Raw genomic sequence first — 19,260 nt, 5'->3', positions numbered from 1 at the left:
ATCAAACACACGCGGGGTGTGACAATCATTTAATGGAAAGGACTGTCAAATTAACCTTTGCATAGTAATTACACCTGAGGTGGTTGTGGGAATTACTGGAGTTGCCAATATGTTGTTCTGAGAGAGGTTTCTTCACCCTCTGGAACCTGCTTTGTGTGAGCCATGCCAGTTCATCAATAATGTTGCAGCTGGTTTCATTTTCCATGTGGTTTCTTCCTGCAGAATGTTCAAAGACCTGCTAGAGATCTCATCCTTGCTCTTCACCCCTCCTGCTCCTTGTGAATATTAATCCACAATCCTTGGCAGTTACTTCTGTACAGTAAAAATTAATCCCACTTTTTTTTTAAGCAGCAGAAGCATATTTCCCTAAATCTTAACACAAATGCCCAGCAAGGCAGACATTTCATGTAAATGTCCCCTCTCATCTTCCACCACTTCTCAGACTGATGATTTTTTTCTATGGTCACATATGCATTATTTTGACAGCACAGGTGGAACAGGACTTTTTAAAGAGCAATCTCCATGGACAGACATCCACAGACAAAGAACACAGTCACTGCTACAATGAGGTGAGAGTGTTCAAGAAAATCAAGTCTTTTCCATAGGGTAGATTTCATATATCACATCCTTTAAATTCAAAATTTTTGGGCACTATTTTGGTGCTCAACAACAGCATTTCTTTATTGAAGATCAAGAACCTGGGAAAGAGAAATGGAGTCCCAACTTTGTTGTAAGTGACAAAGAGGATGTGGGACTGTGAGGTGATGGAAACTGGAATATTCAATGTTTTTTGGAAAATGGACAATGGGGAGTTATTGACTCAGCTCAGATTGCTCCAGTGCATGTGATTCCCCAGAGCTGCTGTGTGATCAGGTAACCCAGGCACAAACCAGCATCAATCAGGGTGACAAGGCTGGAGGAGAATAGACGGAAAGGGCTGGGCAGGGTGATGGCATTTGAAAGATGTGACTCAGTGAGAGGGAGGAGAATTTAGAAAGCAAGATAAGCACAGGACCGTGGCAAACAGCAAACAAAAGCGCTGCTGAGTGGAAAGGAAAAGAACAATGCAAAAAACAGGGCTTGAAAATAAACAAGGGATCAAAACTCTCATAAACAAGCGAAGCAAGAAAACCACTGTATTGTATACAATAACCTGGAGATGGAACAATGACTAACAAGTTGCCTCCAACCGCTATAAAACTCTTATCTCTGGCTTTGCCTTCCCTTAGGATCTCTTTCTTTGATACATGGGAACAGTAACCTGCTTATTGAAGAAGAGAGAAAGTGAAAAGCAGCATGGGCAAGTGGAAATGACAGTCCCATCCATCAGAGAGGGGGCTGGATTGCTTTGGAATAAGTCAGTGCTGGATAAAGGGGAATTCTTCCAAGCAGTTTAAGTTACTTGTTTCAATGGAATTAAGCTATTAAATGAGAATACACGTTTGCAGCTCTCAAAAAACAGTATTATTTTTTTTCTTATAAATAGTACAGAGATCCTTCCTTTTGCTAGAGCCTCCATGGGAAATAAATCTGTGTTTTCCCAGGACAATGGCACCTGTGAGCCTGTTTTCTGAGTTGAGGGGTAAGATGGGAGGATGCTGGTAGTAACTTTGCATTAGGCTCTAATCCTGCAGTATTCTGCAGGATTCTGCTGCATTTTTGATGCAGACTTTTCAAATCCTCAAACTGCAGAAAAGTTTCAGTACTGAAGAGTGAGGGGTTAGATCTAAATTTCAAGGGCTGGTAATCAGATAAAGAGAAGACAGGAAAAAACTCTACAACAATGTTTATCTGAAACAACTGTTTTCCTTCTCAAGTCATCTCATTATAAAAATAACAATAGAAAAAACATTCCTTCCAGATAATTTACTTCATGGATAAACCAGCAGCTAAGTGAAGCACAAAACATGCCTGTTCTCAAAAGTAATCAGAAACCAGCAGGTCAGTAATGGACCATTTAGCAACTCTCACTCTGGGGCCTTGACACATACCAGATGACTTAATTTTATTTTCCTCAGTCATTTGCTGTAGAAGAATAAATGTCATTGTGATAAATCATCAAAGGAATTGTTGTCTCCTGCTTTCTGTTCCATAACTGTTTTTCATAAATATTCTGGATTTATATTCTATTCATAAGGAGATTTGGGACGCTGGCATGCTGAAGGAATGCTCCTCCTCCTCGTGAGAAGACAATGCCATTTTAATGTTTGTTTTGTCTATATCACTGTGAAACTAACAATTGTCCATAAATTATGCACAAAAAAAATTATCCAGCTGTTTTTAAATTTCAGCCCCAAAACTGCAATATTGCTAACAACACCAAAGCCGTTCAGGTCAGGTGGCAAGTCTGTTTGAATTGATCCTTGGTAAACACTTGAACTGCACCCTCAAACCCAGAGGAGTTTGATTAAACTTCCTTTGTATTTTTCCTAACCACTTTCTACTCCAGCTTGAGAGCTAAACTTTGGCTCATTTTCAGTGTACTTTGATCACATGAAGATTTTGTACCATGGTTTAGTCACCAAACATTCATGATCTGATTATTTGTTTGCTTGAGGCTCCTCTCTTTTTTTTTGTCCAGAATCTCCACTGTCACTTGAGCAAGTCGAATGGATATTTGCTCTGTGCTGTTTATTTTCTAACAATATTCCAATGCAGGTAAAGAAACTTAGTTCTATGTAATTCTTTTTCGTTTGGTTTGCAATAGACACAAGTTTGCTTTCTAGTTAATTATTTCTAATCTTGCTGGGCAACCTCAGAAATAAAAATAACAAAGCCTCCTGAAAGTTCAGTTGTTCTTGCCACTGTGAACAGTATAAATATTTTCCACTAAATACACATATTTGCAAAGGCAGTGATAAGCTGGCACACAAGGGGTTGTTGAGACCTGCAAGGCATCTTGTCTCCATCCTCCAAGAGGAAAAGGCTCTGACTAGCAAAGGAATTCTTTGCAAAGGCAGCAGCTAACAGCACCCATTCCCCAGGAGCAGGTGTAGCTGGGCAGGAGGCACCTGACCATACCCAAGTCCTGGAATTGCTTATGGAGTGGAATCCATTGCAGTTTCTCCTACTGGGCTCCCTTTCTGCTGCATCCTGAATACGCTATCCCAGGTTTATTATCTTAACATCAACCTACTCACAGTATAAATGGATTTGTAGATAAAACCTAAACATGTATTTTAGCAAGATATCTTGTCAGATTTCTAATGACAAGATCAAAACCAAAGCAGCTCCAGTGTTGAAGAGACATTCTCACATACAATTCTGAGCTAACACCCCAACCACTAAAACTTTGAACTTTACAGGAATATCTTATTCCCTAAATAGTACCCCCAAATTTGGATGACTTCCTTTGGCTTCAGCTTTGACAGTATTTTTGTCTTCCTCCTCCCTCTCAATGTCAGCAGGAAGCTTTCAAGGATTAGCTCCAGCTCTGATGCAGCACTTCTTGGGACAGTCCCTGTGTGTCATCTTCCTGGGAGGAAGTTTTTTGCACAGCAGCTTAAACGAGGTGCATTTGCAAATGCTCTGCTGACATGACCCTATAGCACAAATTACACCCCACAAAAGCATCACTTATGCAATATTCTGTTAAACTCATTATCTCAAGTGTGTCAGTTGCTTTACATGCTGTTAACATGGTTGTCAATACCCAGTAGCAGACCTGGTATTTGCTGTCAAATTTAGGGGGTTGCTGTGTAACAAATAACATTGCTTAAAGCAGATGCCATCATAACTGGATCCAGATTACAGAGAACTAATATCATGACAGTATAATTTCCATTCCTGTTTGCATGCATCCAATTGCTCTTGGCTTTTTATACAACGATGGCACAGAACAATATTCTGAAATTCCTGAAAATTATTTTTTGATGCAATTTCTCTTAGGTGTCCTAATTTCAGGTCTTTAAGAAGGTCATATTTATGAATTCCATAATATTCACAGGAGAACCAAATTCATGAAATTATTCCATAGAGCATTTCTGAATGCCAGAGTATGGGCTTGAATGCAATTTCTCAACAGCCTTCATATTTTACAACTGAAAAACCTTCAGACTGTCAGTAAGGTTCAGTTTGCTGTTCACATCCTCTTCCAAATCACTAACACTCACTGAAATAACATGCTGAGCCTTTAAGGTCGTTCTCTTTATTTAGAATGGAGCTTACAAGGTTAATAAGGTGTGAAAATACCACAGAGCAGTATGTACTTGACTCGATAAGATTATGCTTTATTTATCCAATTATTGGCCTGCCTTTAGAATGACTTTTCCTTGAAATGAGGCTCAATTTGACTCTCACCATGTCCCACAGACCCTTCAGAGAGAATTTATGATCTTTAAGAAAAGGGTTTCTAAGCTATCTTACATATTTTGGGCAATGTCTGTGGGCTTATTTTTTCTTTCAGAATTCTCTAATGAATACAGAAGATCAAATTTAGAGAAATATTCCAGACAGGGATAGCAGTTATTCCCAGTGGTATGTTTAACATTTTTGTTCTAGATTCAACAGCATGAGGCAAAGGCACTGTCTCTGTATTCAATGAAGAGAAATTCGTAGCCTATCAGCTCCATTAATACATATTTTAGATTTTTTGTTTGAAGTTCAGTTTCCTTGATCTCCTCCCAGTATTTCTAGTTGTGTTTCCTTGCACCATGGTGAGTAATTAGTCCCCAGCTCCCCTAGGCAGTTACACTGTCACTTAGTGATTGCTTTGCCTACCTTCTGCATTTCTGGACTGATTAAATTTTTCTTTCCATGTCTCTTTAACGCTGCAATCACTTCTGCTGATGCTCTTGAACATTTCTGTAGCTGTACCTTCCTCCAACCTGCACCAGGTGTTGTTTTACCAGACCAGACAGACATCACCTCCTGATTCAGATTCTCTGAGTACAGCACTGCTGTTTGGTTATAATAATGTATTGCATTTCAAATTTAGATATGTATTTCTGTCTGCCACCACCCTTTGCATCATCCCCACTTGTCTCTTACAGTTAAAGAAAAAAAAAATCACATTAAAATTTACTTTCAGCTAAAGCAAAAATTTACCATGGAGAGATATCAGTGCAGCAAATGTCAACTTCCCTGCCTTAAAACTAAATATGCTATCAAAGGTAAACCTTAATTAATGTGAATGTGAACTCTGACAGACCCTACTGAAAGTCTCTTCTGGCAAAACCAGCTGAGAATCTGTCCCTCATCACCACTGTCCATGCTGGGATATTTGGAGTTCCTCTGACAATCAAATGAATATTCTAAGTACCTGTAGCACATACTGAAAAGCACTTTGTTGCTTTGGATTTTCAAACCTGGCTATCACAGCTTCAACTCTTGCTCTGCAGCTTTCAGATCTGAGCCTTTAAATCCCTTTATTTTTTACTTTTTATCACACTAAAATATAGTTTTTTCTCTTTTTGCTTTATGAGCTTTGAAAAAATATGCACAAACATTTTGAGCACTGCAGAATTAAGAGAAACATCTACATTATGTTTATCTGCAGTCAGAAGTTCAAGCTAAACCAAAGCAGGAATTTCTGAAAGGTCCCTTCACCTGGAACCTCTTCACCATCCCCTCCTCATCTTCCAAAGGCTGTAGGAAACTTATTGTTATTATCGAGGCCAGCACATTTAAACAATTTTTCTCATGATTTATGTGCTATATTTTGCCTTAGCTCTGTGAGAGGGAATAGCTGATTTTTCTGGGCACTGTGCCCAGATTATCTTTAATTTTGTCTACAGATTGTACAGTTTCCCAGATACTATACCAGAGATGAGCATCTTATAAGTTAATAAAAGAATAAATAAAATAAAATCTGTTCTCATGTCTCCATGTAACAACTGGAACCTTAAAATCCTCACCCTTTTTTATAAAAGCTTCTCTTTCTTACAGTCGGTAAGTAAAAACATATCAAATTATTTTTGAGTGATAAAGAAAAACAATTCATACGATCACCTTAGAATTATTTCAAATTTCCCTTTAAATTGCTTAAACAAATAACTAAAATAAATTTTCACAATTGAATGAATTACGAATAAGTTATATTAAGAAGGAATCAGATTGGATTCCACTACTATATTTTACATAATTTTTCTATTTTTAGAATAAAAAGAGGAAGAAAAACTTACTGTGTATTCTGATTTCCAATTGTCCATTTGTAAAAAAAAAAAAGAAGAGGGAAAGAAAAAAAAAAGACGTGAAATAAAACAATTATGCAATATCCTTACAGTAAACACACATTAATAATAAAAATGATTGTGTCAGAGGCTGCAGATTTATACTTGACTAAAGCCTATGGGACAATAAATACCAACAGAATCCAAGCACCTGATGTTTTCTTTGCAAACAAGAAATTGCATAGATACAACACTCCAGTTTTTACCTCTCCTTAGTCTATAACCTTCATTTCCTGACACCAGTAAATATAAGGTAAAAAATAGATGCAGTTCAACAGGAGTGGTTAAAGAGGCTTGGTGCTTGTAGTTCAAAATATAACTTGGAGCTTCTGAAGATAAACTGAACTATCCCTAAACCACAAAGCAGGAATCATTTCTGCCACGTTCCTTACCTGTGATTGTGTAAGGATAATAATTCCAGGCCTTCTCTGTAACATAAAATATTTTGGGAACAACTGCTCTAGCCCAACTAGGCAGTTTGCTGAAAGTAAAAATAAAATGTAAAATTAGAATATATTATGACGTACGTGTACTGTAGAAATAAAGACACTTCCAAATTTACCCATCATTCGAGGGATACAGCAACACCCAGACTTCTCAGGAGTATTTTCATTTTCTGCCTCAGCCGTGCTCCCCTCACAGAGGGATCAGATCGGTGCCAGAGCAACAACCTTCGATTGGGCTGAACTGAGGCTGCTCCTTTTGGGAATTCATGGCCTGAAACCTTTGGCCACACTCCACAGGTGAGGCCAGGCCAGGTGTAAAGGTGGCACCGTGTGCTCAGCCACAGGGAGGCACTCTCTAACAAGAGGTCAGGAGGAAATGTGGCATTTCAGTCCACATTCATCCCGAATCCATGATTTCTTCTTATGGATTCTTTCTTCTTCCTTCATATTCTCTGCCAGAACTGAAACCCTCATGCTCAGCTCACCTGGCACGCAGCTGTTCCCACATTACCAACACCAATTCCTGAGTAGGAAGCTTTTATATTAAAATTAGCAGATCACTCAAAACACCTCGTGAGGCTGGTAGGCAGCATTAGTCCCATTTTGCTGATGGGAAAAGTAAATAACAAAAGTGAAGAAAATTAATGGAACTGACATTACAGCTCAGAGCTCATTCTGTCAAGAAAACTCACCAGTGTAGTGGTACAAAGGCAGCAGAATCAGAAATTAAAGACATAGATACACCATTTGAATGGATCATTAAAGGGTAATTGAATAATACTATGCAAGGGTGGCAGCATTTTTTACCATTGCTCTTGGATCTCTCGTTTCCAGTGCTCTGGTCACAGAGGGTACCAAAAATGATGAACAAAGAAACATTTGAAAAGGCAAGTTCACTATAATTCATCTTTCAACCCTCTCTTAATGACTTCAGTTATAAGCACTGAGGCTGCCAGGGACAAAGATGCAGAACTAGTTCTTCCAAGGACAGGAGACCTCGGACACCACAAAAATCCCTGCACTTGGGGGACTCAGATCAAATGGTGTTGGTCTGGCAAAGCATTGAGCAGAGCAGCCAGGCCAAGCCTGAATCTGTACTGAGCTGCAGGAGATGCTTCCAAACCTCAATTTCCCGAGTGTAAATGTTGAAATAGTTCTGTTTAGATAACTGTGTGCAGAAAGTACATTAACTTTCCATATTAGCAAAATTCTGAAGAAAATACATTTGGGATCATGAAGGCTTATTTAACCATGATCTGGCTACATATAAATATTTTATTTGTCCAGAGGCAAAATGCAGACGTTAGTACATTATCTACAGATTCAAAGCCAAGTGCATTGACTTTTGCTCTTTGATGACATTGCTCAAAACTGGATTCTTTTCTTTACATAAACCTTTCTTGTGTACAGACTTTTAAGCAGCATTTTACATCCTGCATAATAGACTTCCCTGTATCAGATTTTCTGTTTGTCAGCCTCTGTCAGTGTGTTTATGAATGCTTCCCTTACCCTGCTAAACTTTATTCTGATGCCTAAATTATAAATACCAGAGGATGCAGACTTTCAGCTTCTGAAAACATTGCTCCAGCAGGAAAGAAGAGGCAATAAACAATTCTAAATATAACTAAGGTTACATTGACACTAGAAAACATACATCTGCTCATTTTGCACTTTTTTTGTTTATTGTTGTTTTTGGCATATTTGTTTGTCTATCTATACCTATATGTACTGTCACCAGTACAGCACATCCTGAAAAAAATAACTTTATGAGCAAAAATAAAATTATACTCAGAATTACTAGCAAGTCCCAGTCACAGACACACATGAATTCTTCCAAGGTCCACTTAAAGAAAAGTTAATATCTCTATTTCAGCAGCACAGGTATGAGGATCACATTAGCTTTTTTTCTTTTCCTTATTTCCTTATTTCTCCTCCACCGAGATGAAGTTCAGTCTCAAATTTCTTTAAGAGATATCAGTTCAGATCAAAATCGAGCAAAGCAAAGTTTGTTAGGGCAGTGGACCCAGGAAGAAGAAAAGTTGAGAGAGAGAACTGTGCTGGTGGAAGTTGTGTTCCTAAGCAAGGCAGGCAGAGGCAAAGTTTCCAGCACATCCTGTATGGAAGCCTTGAGTGAAATCCTCCAGAGACATCCTGGCCTGCCAGCAAAATCCACAGTGGCCTGAAAATCTCCTGATCCTTTCCACAAAGCTTCAACAGTAATGCAATATCTTGTGGCATTGTGACACCACACCCAGATTCAAATTGCAAATCTGGTGATGGAGGACTCAGAATTATCATTAAACTCAGTGAACCTGATTTCAAACATCCAGTACAGCTGTAGGTAACTGTCCTGAGTTGTTGCAGACACAAAGATCTACTTTGGCAATGTTTGTAGCTATCTTTGGCTAAGAAATCCTGTGTTCCATTGCCTGCAGCACCAGGAATCTCGTGCTTCCCAGGTATGGTTTGTACATGGCTTCTAGGATGTTCTGGTCATTCTGAATTGCCCTGAAGTGGCAATTCTGAATATGCTCTTTAGTGCTTAAAGCCTTATTTTTAACATTCAGGAAAGAAATACCCAGAAACATTTTTTAAAAACCCATGACTTGTGGGAGCTCTGCAGTGGGAATACATATTGATTTTTCCCAAATCCTGTATCTAGCCTGTGAGAGAATACTTACAATAATATTAAATGTTGGCAAGACATATTTTATTGAGCCCTTGTGTGTGTGTGTGTGTAACATCAGTGGTGATTCAATTTGGCCTGAATTAAGGTTAGATATGTCAGGTTTGCAGGGCAGGAGGAACTTGCAATGTAGAAGCAATAGCTGCAGTGTTTATATGCCCACTCCAAAATGCTGCAGAGAATAAGTTTAATAAAAAGAAACAGGTCCAGGGGAAAAGAAGAACTTCAGAAAAAAGCAGTGGTATTCAATTCAATCAGAGGTAGTAAAAATGGGAACAGATTGTGCAACATATCTCATAGAAATATGTATTTCTAAACATCTCCAGCCTGTGAGTGTGGAGACATTGGTCCTCAGCAGTATCAGGTCAGCACAGGAAGACAAACACTTCACTCTAAGGAATGATGGAACTTCAGGGAGAAAACCCCCAAATTTTCCACCATGTCTTTAAGCCTAGTGGTCCAGAAGGCTGACATTGTACAATGGTCATTCACAATGTCAATTAATTTTGCTGAGGCCAAATACAGTCAGCAAAAATGCTGGCTTTGTGACATGATTATGAGATGAGAGAAACTTAAACCTTTTCAATGGTTTAGTTTTGGCTTTCTTGGAGGGTGGGACTTAGCTGGTTTTGTTGTTTTTTTGGCTCCCCTTCCCCAGCGATTTTGGAAAACAAAATGACAAACAATTAAGTGTGAAAGGAAACAAAAGTTTTGATTTTCAGTATATCCTTATTCCAAGTTCTAATTCCTTCTCATGGAGAAGATGCTCTGGAAGGAATAACAGCTAATCCCTCTATTTCAAGTCACTGATCTATCCCACCTCCCCATGCTACCAGGAAACTGCATGCATTCAAGGGAACATCTTTTGAAACAGAAAGGCTATTGCCTGCAATCCTTGCAAATTTTTCTTACAGTCCATGCTGGGAGAAGCAGTTTTACTGCACTTGCCTGTTGAGATAGACACGTTTTTCTGTTAGCTGACCATTGCCATGGTTGGGATCCTCATAGGGTTCATTCTGCACCACTTCCACACCCTCCCCTCGGTCACTCTGCTCATGGCTGTGCTTGCTGATCATGTACAGCTGTCCAATTCTGTACTGCAAGGCAAAACCAACAACAAAGTATATTAGTTTTATGTTACACATGTATTCAAAAGCCAATCTTAGTCAATGATATACTGCTGTGTGTAAATAAAAGGTAGTTTGAAGGTGAAAACCAGTGTTTTTGGGATCCTCCCATTACCTTATGAAGTCCATGGCATCACTTGTGGAAAAAATAACAAAACCTGTGTGCATACAAATGTAAAGAATTAGGCCAGTCCTCTACTATTAGACTTTGGAAGTGTATCAGTTAAGCATAAGTAAACAATTAATCTAGTGCTTCCATATGCTGAAATGTAAAGGGACTTCAACCAGCAGGTGAACTCTGAAAGTTCTGTGGGACACAGGATTCTCCTGCCCTGCCAACACAATGAAGCCCTGCAATAAGATTTGGGATAACTATGGCTGGTCCACAGAGACAGGAGCACCAGCTCTTAAGAAAAAAACCATGTTGACTCCAAGTCCTTTGAAAAAAAGAAGTTTGGGTGAGTTGACAATATTATTAAAATGTATTTAAGCACTTTAATGATCATTTTTCTATAGACTCTCAAGTGACTTTGGAAGCCAAACACTGTGAGGATTGGCCCAACTTTGCTATCACACCAAAATAAATCTTGATCTTTTTCTCACTGTGTCTCGTATCTACATCAGGACTTTTGCCTCCAAAGAAATCTAACAAAAATACATCCTTGAACTTCCATTAATAAAGATTTTTAGACTAAAATTGTGCTTTTCCAATCATTTTCTGGTCTGAAATTTTATTCTCAAGTCCTTTGCACATGCTTGAACATACCAGGGTTCTTCCAACAAACTGTCTTTTTACCTATCCAGTTTTCTTGATTGGAACCCTCTCTCTCCCAGAGCAATTTGTTTAGGCATTTGCATAGCAATCACTTCAATCACATCAATCCCCCTTCAAACACAAAGAACAACCTGTTAATTTAGAGAATGGCTGAGCTACCACACCAGCTGCCAAGTACTAGCTCAGCATAAGCAAACAAAATCATGGTGACAGTCTGACCTCAGAAAACTCGATGAGATTCTTGTGGTTATTGCATTATAGACAGCAATCCTATCACATACTTTAAAAAGTCCAAATCAAAAGAGCAATTAGTTCAGAAAAAAAACCCCAAACCATCACAACCCTTATTAGCAATTGGCAATAAGACAGTTACTAAACAAAATGATAAGGAATAGGAGGATGGTGGGCACCCTATATTAGCTCCTCAATTCTACAGAATCCCAATTTATTCCCCTACAGCAACAGGCCACAGGAAGGTAAGAAATTTGGAACCTGCATCTTGCTTTAAGAGAGTAAGTCCAAACATTGTTTTACTTGCTAATCCACTTCTATACCTTTGTGTCCACTGAATCCTTTTTCTCTATCTCATCATATTTGAACATTTTGTCCTAATCTCAAAGGCTCTGAAGAGCTGCAAGTCTCACACATAGCTTTTAACTAGATCCATGACAAATTGTCTTCTCTTTTTCACTAACAAAAATGAATGTATTAGTGCACAGTGAAGGCCAAGTTTGTAGTACATTTGATTTGCCCAATTAGTACGGTTTAAAAAAGAGTAACTTTCAGGCACACAAAGCTGTTCTTCAGGTCTGAAATCAAAGCAACACGCATCAAAGCTGAATACAAGCTGAGAAAAAACGCTTTGCCTTAATTAGATATGTATCAATTAGACCACCTTCGAGCACAGACTTCCTGTCTGTCGAGTGATAAGGATGGCAGAAAAGGAGAAAGGTGATAAGGTCCTTATCTTCTGATGGAAAGGAAGAGGCCAGTAATTTGTATCCTGTGAATATGAAAAGGTCAGATGAGGAGTAGAGAGAGGAATTACAGTTTGACATAAAGTCAATATTTCGATCATGATCTCCATTGGGATTTTTGTTATCCCATAAAGTTATGAATTTTAGTTGCCATGGACACCTCTGGAAAGTGTTTCATAATTGCACATATCAATTTCCTATGTCCACACAGTCCTTTGCAATTTTGCTCTCAGTTTTGATGGTCAAATACAAACGCCTCAGTTTCTGTTGGAAATGTTGGCTCAGAAATACCAAGATGAATGAACTTTCACACTGACAACCAACTGTGGGGTTGTACTGACACCTTCATCTGCTCCAGCATCATCACAACACCAGGTTTTATCAGCAGAGGTTGTTCTTCTTTCATTGACCCACCCCACCACAAAATCCTTGCAAGATATCAAATCCCAAAGACTGTAAATGAATCTGAGCAGAAGTTTAAGGGGGCTAAGCCTTGTGCCCACTGCACTTTGCAGGTGAGGGTCAGTGCTGTCAAACAGCAGCTGCTTTCCAGATGCTCACAGTCCGTGCTTAAAGGAAGGTTCTCCTGTGCCGAGGAGAAAATCTCACATGTTCCAGTCACAGCCACGATCTCACAGAAGGTGTCCCAGGCAGCTCAGTGTGGTGCCTCCCGTTTGGAAGATGCTGAAGGGAACAGAAGGCACCACTGCTGGACAGCTCTCCTGCAGGAACCCCACTGCTCCTCGCCTTCTGCAGGCAAGGATTTGCCATAGCTATGGATCTGACAGCAGTCCAGTAGAAATATCCACCTTCAAAGGCAGCTTGGATGGGGCCCTGAGCAGCCTGGTCCAGGGAGTGCCATGGAAAGAAATGAGCTTTGAGGTCCCATCCAACCCAGACCATTCTATGACCTTTCATAACTACTGAAGTGGCTGGGCAGTCTGTGGGACACACATTGAGAAAGTAAGAAAATTACAGCCTGGAAAATATTCCAGGCTGGAGCTTCTCAGCTCTGTTCCCAGCCCATGAGCTGCTCCAGCTCAAGGCCAGGGAGAATTTCTCCCAGGGTGATAATTTGGTCACAATAAAAAGGAATTAATACCAAGATAGAAGCCCTGTTGTGGTGTGTGCCCAGGCCCTGGCCATGGGGTGTCTTCTCTCTGAACCAATCTCCTTTTCTCTGCTCTGGGAGTTGCAGTCCTGCTATCAAACCAAGTGTGTTCCTGAATAAACTTGGCTCTTTCTTCCTGTCATGACAGACGCCCATGGAGCTGTGCATCTTATTTCTGCCTCACCTAAAGGGTTCAAACCCCTTCCAACAGCTACATTAGTCCTGCTGGAAAGCCTCCTGCAAAGGAAACATATTTGTACATGTACTTTAAAGCAGATAACTTAGCTCTTTTGTGTGCTATTCATTTGTTTCTATCTGCTGTACAAAATATTAAAATCATTCTAGGGCAGAATGGAAAATGTTAACTTCCAAAATAATACTACTTTACTAAATCAGAGAGTGCACAAGTATTATTTCAGATAAAATGGCATTTTTTCAAGTGTATGTTTCTATTTACATAATAAAATATATAAATAAAATAAAATAAAATGAATAAAATCTAAGGCAAAGATGTGTCTTTTAGAACTTGCTGGAATTTAAATGCCTGAATAAAAAGTCACAGCTTTTTCTTAGTTCCTATGGATATTGTGGAGAAATAGCACTTAAGAATCACTTAACAACAGTAATTGATACACATTATTCCTGCAAGGGTAAACTGATGTGCCACTACTATTTATCTTGCTCTATCACAATCTGAATCTCTGTGTTCTTAGCTCTAAGATAATTTTCCAAGACCATCTACTCAGTAAAATTTCACACAATGGCACCTGATAGGCATTTGAATCTGGGGCAAAACCCTCTGCAAATTCTTCAGTTTAACAGGGGAAGATTTATTCAGTATCAGAGCAAGACCATCAATAAACAAATGCACAGAATGTGGCATTAGGGGTTTCTGAGGGTATTTCTGTGGAGCTTTGGTAATGGCCCTGGTGTTTCCCAAGCCCTAATGAGATTTTGTCTCGGTGGTGACTCGCCTGCTCCTTCAACAAGCAGATGGTGTTTGCTGTTGGCTTTCACCCATACAAGAAACAAGGTTCATGCTAGCAACAGCATAAGGATGGTCAATCTGATTGTGTTTTAAACTGAGAGCAGAAGTATTTTTATCCCTCGGATAGGAGGGGGGAAAAAAAGAAAGAAATCGAAACAATTTTAAAAGGGGTCCACTCCACCCATCTTTCATTTGTAGAGCTCCCACCGTCTCCAGCAGGAGCTGCACAAGAAAACTTTGTATAAACATGTCTGAATTTTTTCTGCCTAACTGCCTATTGCTCAGGTTTTGATTCAATGCAAGTTTCAGAGTACAAACTTTCATATTCAGGTGGAATGTCAAAAATAAAACTCTCTCAAAGGAGAAATTATGCCAAAATGATCTTGTATCTGAAATTTTCTTACCACTCCTTGAAGTTCTTATCTGAATGCTCACAGAAAATGTAACAGTTATCACTGTCTTCGTCTTACATAATTCTCATATTCAAAAGAATGGTTGAACACTTTCATCTACATTTACTTTTCTGTAATTAGACTAAACCATCAGGGATGGTGCTGCCATTTTTTGTTCTAAGCCAGTAGTGAGATCCCTTCCTGCAGAGAGGAGCTGGAGTTCAGAAAACATTGAGTGTCTTTTCTGCCTGCTTAAGGTAATGACTGGGGAGCTGCATTTTGACACTGGAAAGTATTTCTCACATAGTTTCATGCTAAAACATGCCAGTGGCTTCTAGTCCTGTTCTCAGAAAACTGCAAAGGTAAAACAGGAAAAAAGAAGAAAAGCAGCAACAACTGAAATGAAACAGATCTGTCCTTATGCACAAAGGCAGCTCTGAAGGTTCATCCCTGCTTCCACTGGTGGCAATAGTTGTTTTGTCATTGACCTCAATTTAGTTAAGATTTATTTCTAGCAAGAAAATATAATGAATCAGCTTCATCATCAGTTATATCTGTCCAGCTACACTGAAACCAAGGGCATTGATCATGGCAAAAGAGTAGCAATTTTATTAAGGAATTATGATTTATAGAATGCTGTCTCATTCACAGAAAACAATCTTAAAATTGATTGATACATTTCTGATCTATTTACAAGTCTTGGTCTTTGCAAGATTCTCTGTGTGCTCCTCGTGAATGTGTTCCAGGACTTAATTTAAATTTTTTTTTTTGCTAAAAAACATTAATAAGAATATTATTTGTCACTTTTCCACGTTTTGAATTATTTAAAACAGTTGCTGATTATTCCTCAAAGGACCACCATGAGACACACGTGGTGATCCCCAGGTGAGTTACTTGTCCAAACATGCACAGCCTGTCACTCCCAGCAATCTCTTCCCAGCAGTTTTACAAAGATATTTTACCTCTGGAATAAATTGTTTGGAAATGTACTTGCTTGAGTAAATATCTTTGTTTAAGAGGATACACTGAGGTCTCCTATTGTGTTTGTTTTGATGTTGAGGGCATTGTTTTCAAGTCCTGATCAAGACCTAAGCCCTACACTGCTATAGATATGAAAAGCTTCCAGTTAGATACTGAACACAGGCAAAGAAAGCATTAACCTTATTTTATATTTGATTAATTGAGACAGAAATTAATACATCAACCTTAAAAAAGATGTCTGTGGTAGAACAGGGAATTTAGCCTCAATCTAGTGATTCCAGCTCAGTGCTGTTACCACAAGACACACCTGTAATTTCTTTTTCATTCTTAATGATAATTACTTAAAGAGAAGTGGTTTCTTTTATCTCCCTCACTAACCATAAATCCTTCATGTTGGTATTATTAGACATCATTTCATCAGGAATGGGTGAACGCTGATGCCTCCTCACACTCGTGTGGCTGTGGGAGCAGAGCCCTCACGTGTGGGCAATTACAGCCCCAGCTGATGGAGCACTGAGGTTGTGTCCTCTGATCCCCAGGCTCCTGGAGGTGATGATTCACGGCCATTAACAATCATTTCAGGAACTCTTTTCCATGACACAAGCTCCAGCTTCTGACAAAGTGATTTGTTCACCTTGTTATTAACATTCCTAGATCGGTTTTAACAAGAATAGAGGAATGTGCAGTGTACTGGTATTCGATTTTTCATGTATGGCTGGGTTTGTGTTGGCTCCTCCTTGGCTGCTTTTGGAATTAGGAATTTGCTTTGGTTTAGTTTCAGTTGGGCCACAGAGCTACCACTTTGCAAGCAATGGAGGTGGGCATCTCTTGATAACCACCAGCTCAAGGTTTTACTGCAGGACATTCCTATGGAGAGAAATCAGTCAGACTTGTAAGCACTGCAGAGTAAGAAAACTTGCCACTGAAATAATCCTTTTTTCCCAGAGAGGCAGGAAAGAAAGCAGGAAGAAAAACCCAATGTTAATTTGAACTTAGAAGTCTTTCTTATTTAGCACAATTTTCCAGTGTGAAAGTAGTGGTTTGCATTTCTAAAATAGTGATTTTCCTGGTAAAATAATGACATTGTGAGCTAGGGTCCTGTGAAAAGAGGACTGGATTTGACTGCTTGGGAAATTCTGCAAGGAAAGCATGAATAGTGAACAGAGAAGGCAGAAGGGGGGTGGTTCTTGCAGCCCAGTGCAGTGCTGTGCAGAGATTCCCAGCCTGCTGACCCTAAATCTCCTTTAGCCTGGCCAAACAGCAGTGTGGAGTCTGCACTAATGCATTGTTTTGTTGTTTATAAGCTAAGATGTTTAGAGCAAACCAGGCACCTTTGCACTGCATTCTCTTTGTCATGTAGAAACATCCAAAGTGCAAAGTTTTTATGAACTGGGATTTTAAATGGCTGTCCCCCGAGGCACAAATACAAGAAAGTAGCTCCAGGAGCAAAGGTAGACTTCTAAATTATTGTCCTCAAAAGGAAACCTGATTTTATCTGTACAAAAGATCAATCAAGGAATAACACCAAACACCTAGGTCCTAAAGCCTAAATGTTAGCATAATTCACTGTTGTGATTTGAGGCCCCAGCAAATCATGCAAATTATTTTGTGGCATAAATGTCACTCCCTGCAGTAAAATATAAAGAATCTGGCCAGTCAGAGTTTAGAGTTGAGCTTGAAATTTTTCTTTCAATTAATTCCTGCATGCATCTGTGAATCACAAAGCACTACACATCTGCTGACTTGCATCAGCAGTATTCTTTACTGTTGCTCAAATTCATGGGAACATGCTTTTGTAACCTCACAAACAAACAGTTGCAGTGGGAACAGTTGACTTTTGCATGCTGTGAAGTGCCATTCTTGCTGCTTTCATGTTTGCTTTGCCTTTTCAAGGAAGAAATTACATCTTTAAGATGCTTTATCTGCCTAAATTTCCGTGAATGACACTTTGCAATGACACACTGGATGTTGAAAGTCAGTATCCTCCTCTGGAATTTCCAGTTGAAGAAACATGGCCACTCTAAGTTTACAATACCCTGGCATTGTAGTGGCTTACAATTAAACAAGTGCTACTGAAACCAATAAATCTCTGGTTAATAGGTGTACAATGAAAATGAAAATAAATGACAATTAAGTTGCAAATGTTCAGCTTTCATGCAAATGGTTTGCCAAATATAGCTCATGTCCTGTTCAAATTGTAGTCATTTTATGCTTCTACACCAGCTGTGCTATTGAGAAAAGCCAGCTGTTTATCTGGAGCGTACAAGCTCATACAATTTTTAAGAATCAGTTTTTATTAACAATATTTTACAGTGAGTCAGCTGGTTACATTTTTCTACCATGTACACTATGTGCTTCGTGCATAAATACCAATGATATTCCATTATGTAGATTTATCCCTGTATTTCCTGCAAGGAATGCAGATAACATTTCCTGAGGCTGTCTCCAAAGTCCTCTGTGCACATAAAGAACAGCTAAAAGAGCCTCACTGTGTGCCTTGAGCAGTCTGTCAGTGCTGCACACTGACCACTCTCCACATCTTCTCAGCCCCGTTGGTGACTGCCTGCTCGGATTGTCTGCAAACATTCCCTGCCTTGATTCCAGCTTCCTGCTTTTCGTGCACAGCTCACTCTGCTTTACAGTGCACAATCAGTCTGATAACTACCAAACATTACCGAAGCTTTTTCTGAGGCAAAAGCATATTTTATTTGTTTGCCACAATTCATTCATGTGGTTGTTGTTAATTTAAAGCCTGAAGCTCAAGGAGCTGTTCAGTAAATATTTTAAAATTTTAACTTAGAATGCAGTAAAATGAAGTAAAACTGCAACATAATTTTTGTAGAGGTTACTAAAGGTTTTTCAGTGACATAAACTCTTTTCCTAATATTCCAGGAAAACGCTATTTCCATTTCAGATATTCCAAGAACAGTCAGAATGGAAAAGCGTGGGCATTCTTCTTGATCTCTGTCCCCAATCCCTTTCCAGCAGCAGGCACAAGCCCTGCACACGGGGTGGCACAGGACTCTGTTCACTCACAGTGAAATGTAACATTCTCCACGGAGCAGTGACGGTGATGGAGAAGCTTGCTCTATTAAAACTGACAGCAAAAGCTGTTTTTCCATTAAAACGAACAGGATTTGTGGGGGGAAAGAGACTCGTGTGCCATTCATATTAAACACATTGGAGCTGGCCAGAGCTGGGACGTGCTGTGCCACTCAATGGGGCAAAGGGCTGGGCTGCAAAGCTGGCTTTGAACAGGGAGCTTGACTTGTGTGAAGTGCAGGATTTAAAAATTGTAGTTATCTCAATTCAGTTCAGTTCAAGCTGGGAGCATTCAGAGTTTCATACGTCTTTTGACCCTTTCAAAATTCAATGAAGTGCAGAAATAGAGAGTTAGGTTTATCTTTAACTATAAATGGACCAAACACGTGTGCATCTATTCATGCTTTTAGAAATTATTTTCTCTTTTTGCATGGCTAATAGTATTTGCTTAACGTTTAAGTAGAACTTCTTTCCCCTCAGGCTCCTTTTCTCTAATTACTCTTCTTCAGTAATTACTCATTTTTATGACTTAAAAAATCTTTCTCCCACCAACACCATCAACTTT

General features: G+C 39.2%; 1 protein-coding gene across 1 annotated transcript in view; it reads right to left on the bottom strand.

The window, feature by feature from the left end:
* The window catches only part of PITPNC1 (phosphatidylinositol transfer protein cytoplasmic 1), a 43,432-nt gene extending 31,626 nt beyond the window's left edge, over positions 1 to 11,806 (bottom strand). The window contains exons 1-4 of the mRNA XM_088176811.1: positions 11,759 to 11,806; positions 10,251 to 10,399; positions 6,563 to 6,651; positions 6,123 to 6,130 (exon numbers count right to left, since the gene is read on the bottom strand). Of these exons, the coding sequence (XP_088032937.1) occupies positions 6,123 to 6,130; positions 6,563 to 6,651; positions 10,251 to 10,399; positions 11,759 to 11,806 (294 nt within the window). The remainder of the gene's footprint in view (positions 1 to 6,122; positions 6,131 to 6,562; positions 6,652 to 10,250; positions 10,400 to 11,758) is intronic.
* Positions 11,807 to 19,260: the final 7,454 nt, after the last annotated feature.

Source organism: Sturnus vulgaris, chromosome 20, assembly GCF_052056855.1.
Source record: "Sturnus vulgaris isolate bStuVul1 chromosome 20, bStuVul1.hap1, whole genome shotgun sequence".
In the NCBI taxonomy this organism is placed as follows: domain Eukaryota; kingdom Metazoa; phylum Chordata; class Aves; order Passeriformes; family Sturnidae; genus Sturnus; species Sturnus vulgaris.
Note: the sequence above shows the minus strand (reverse complement) of the source record. Positions and strands in the feature narration are given on the sequence as shown.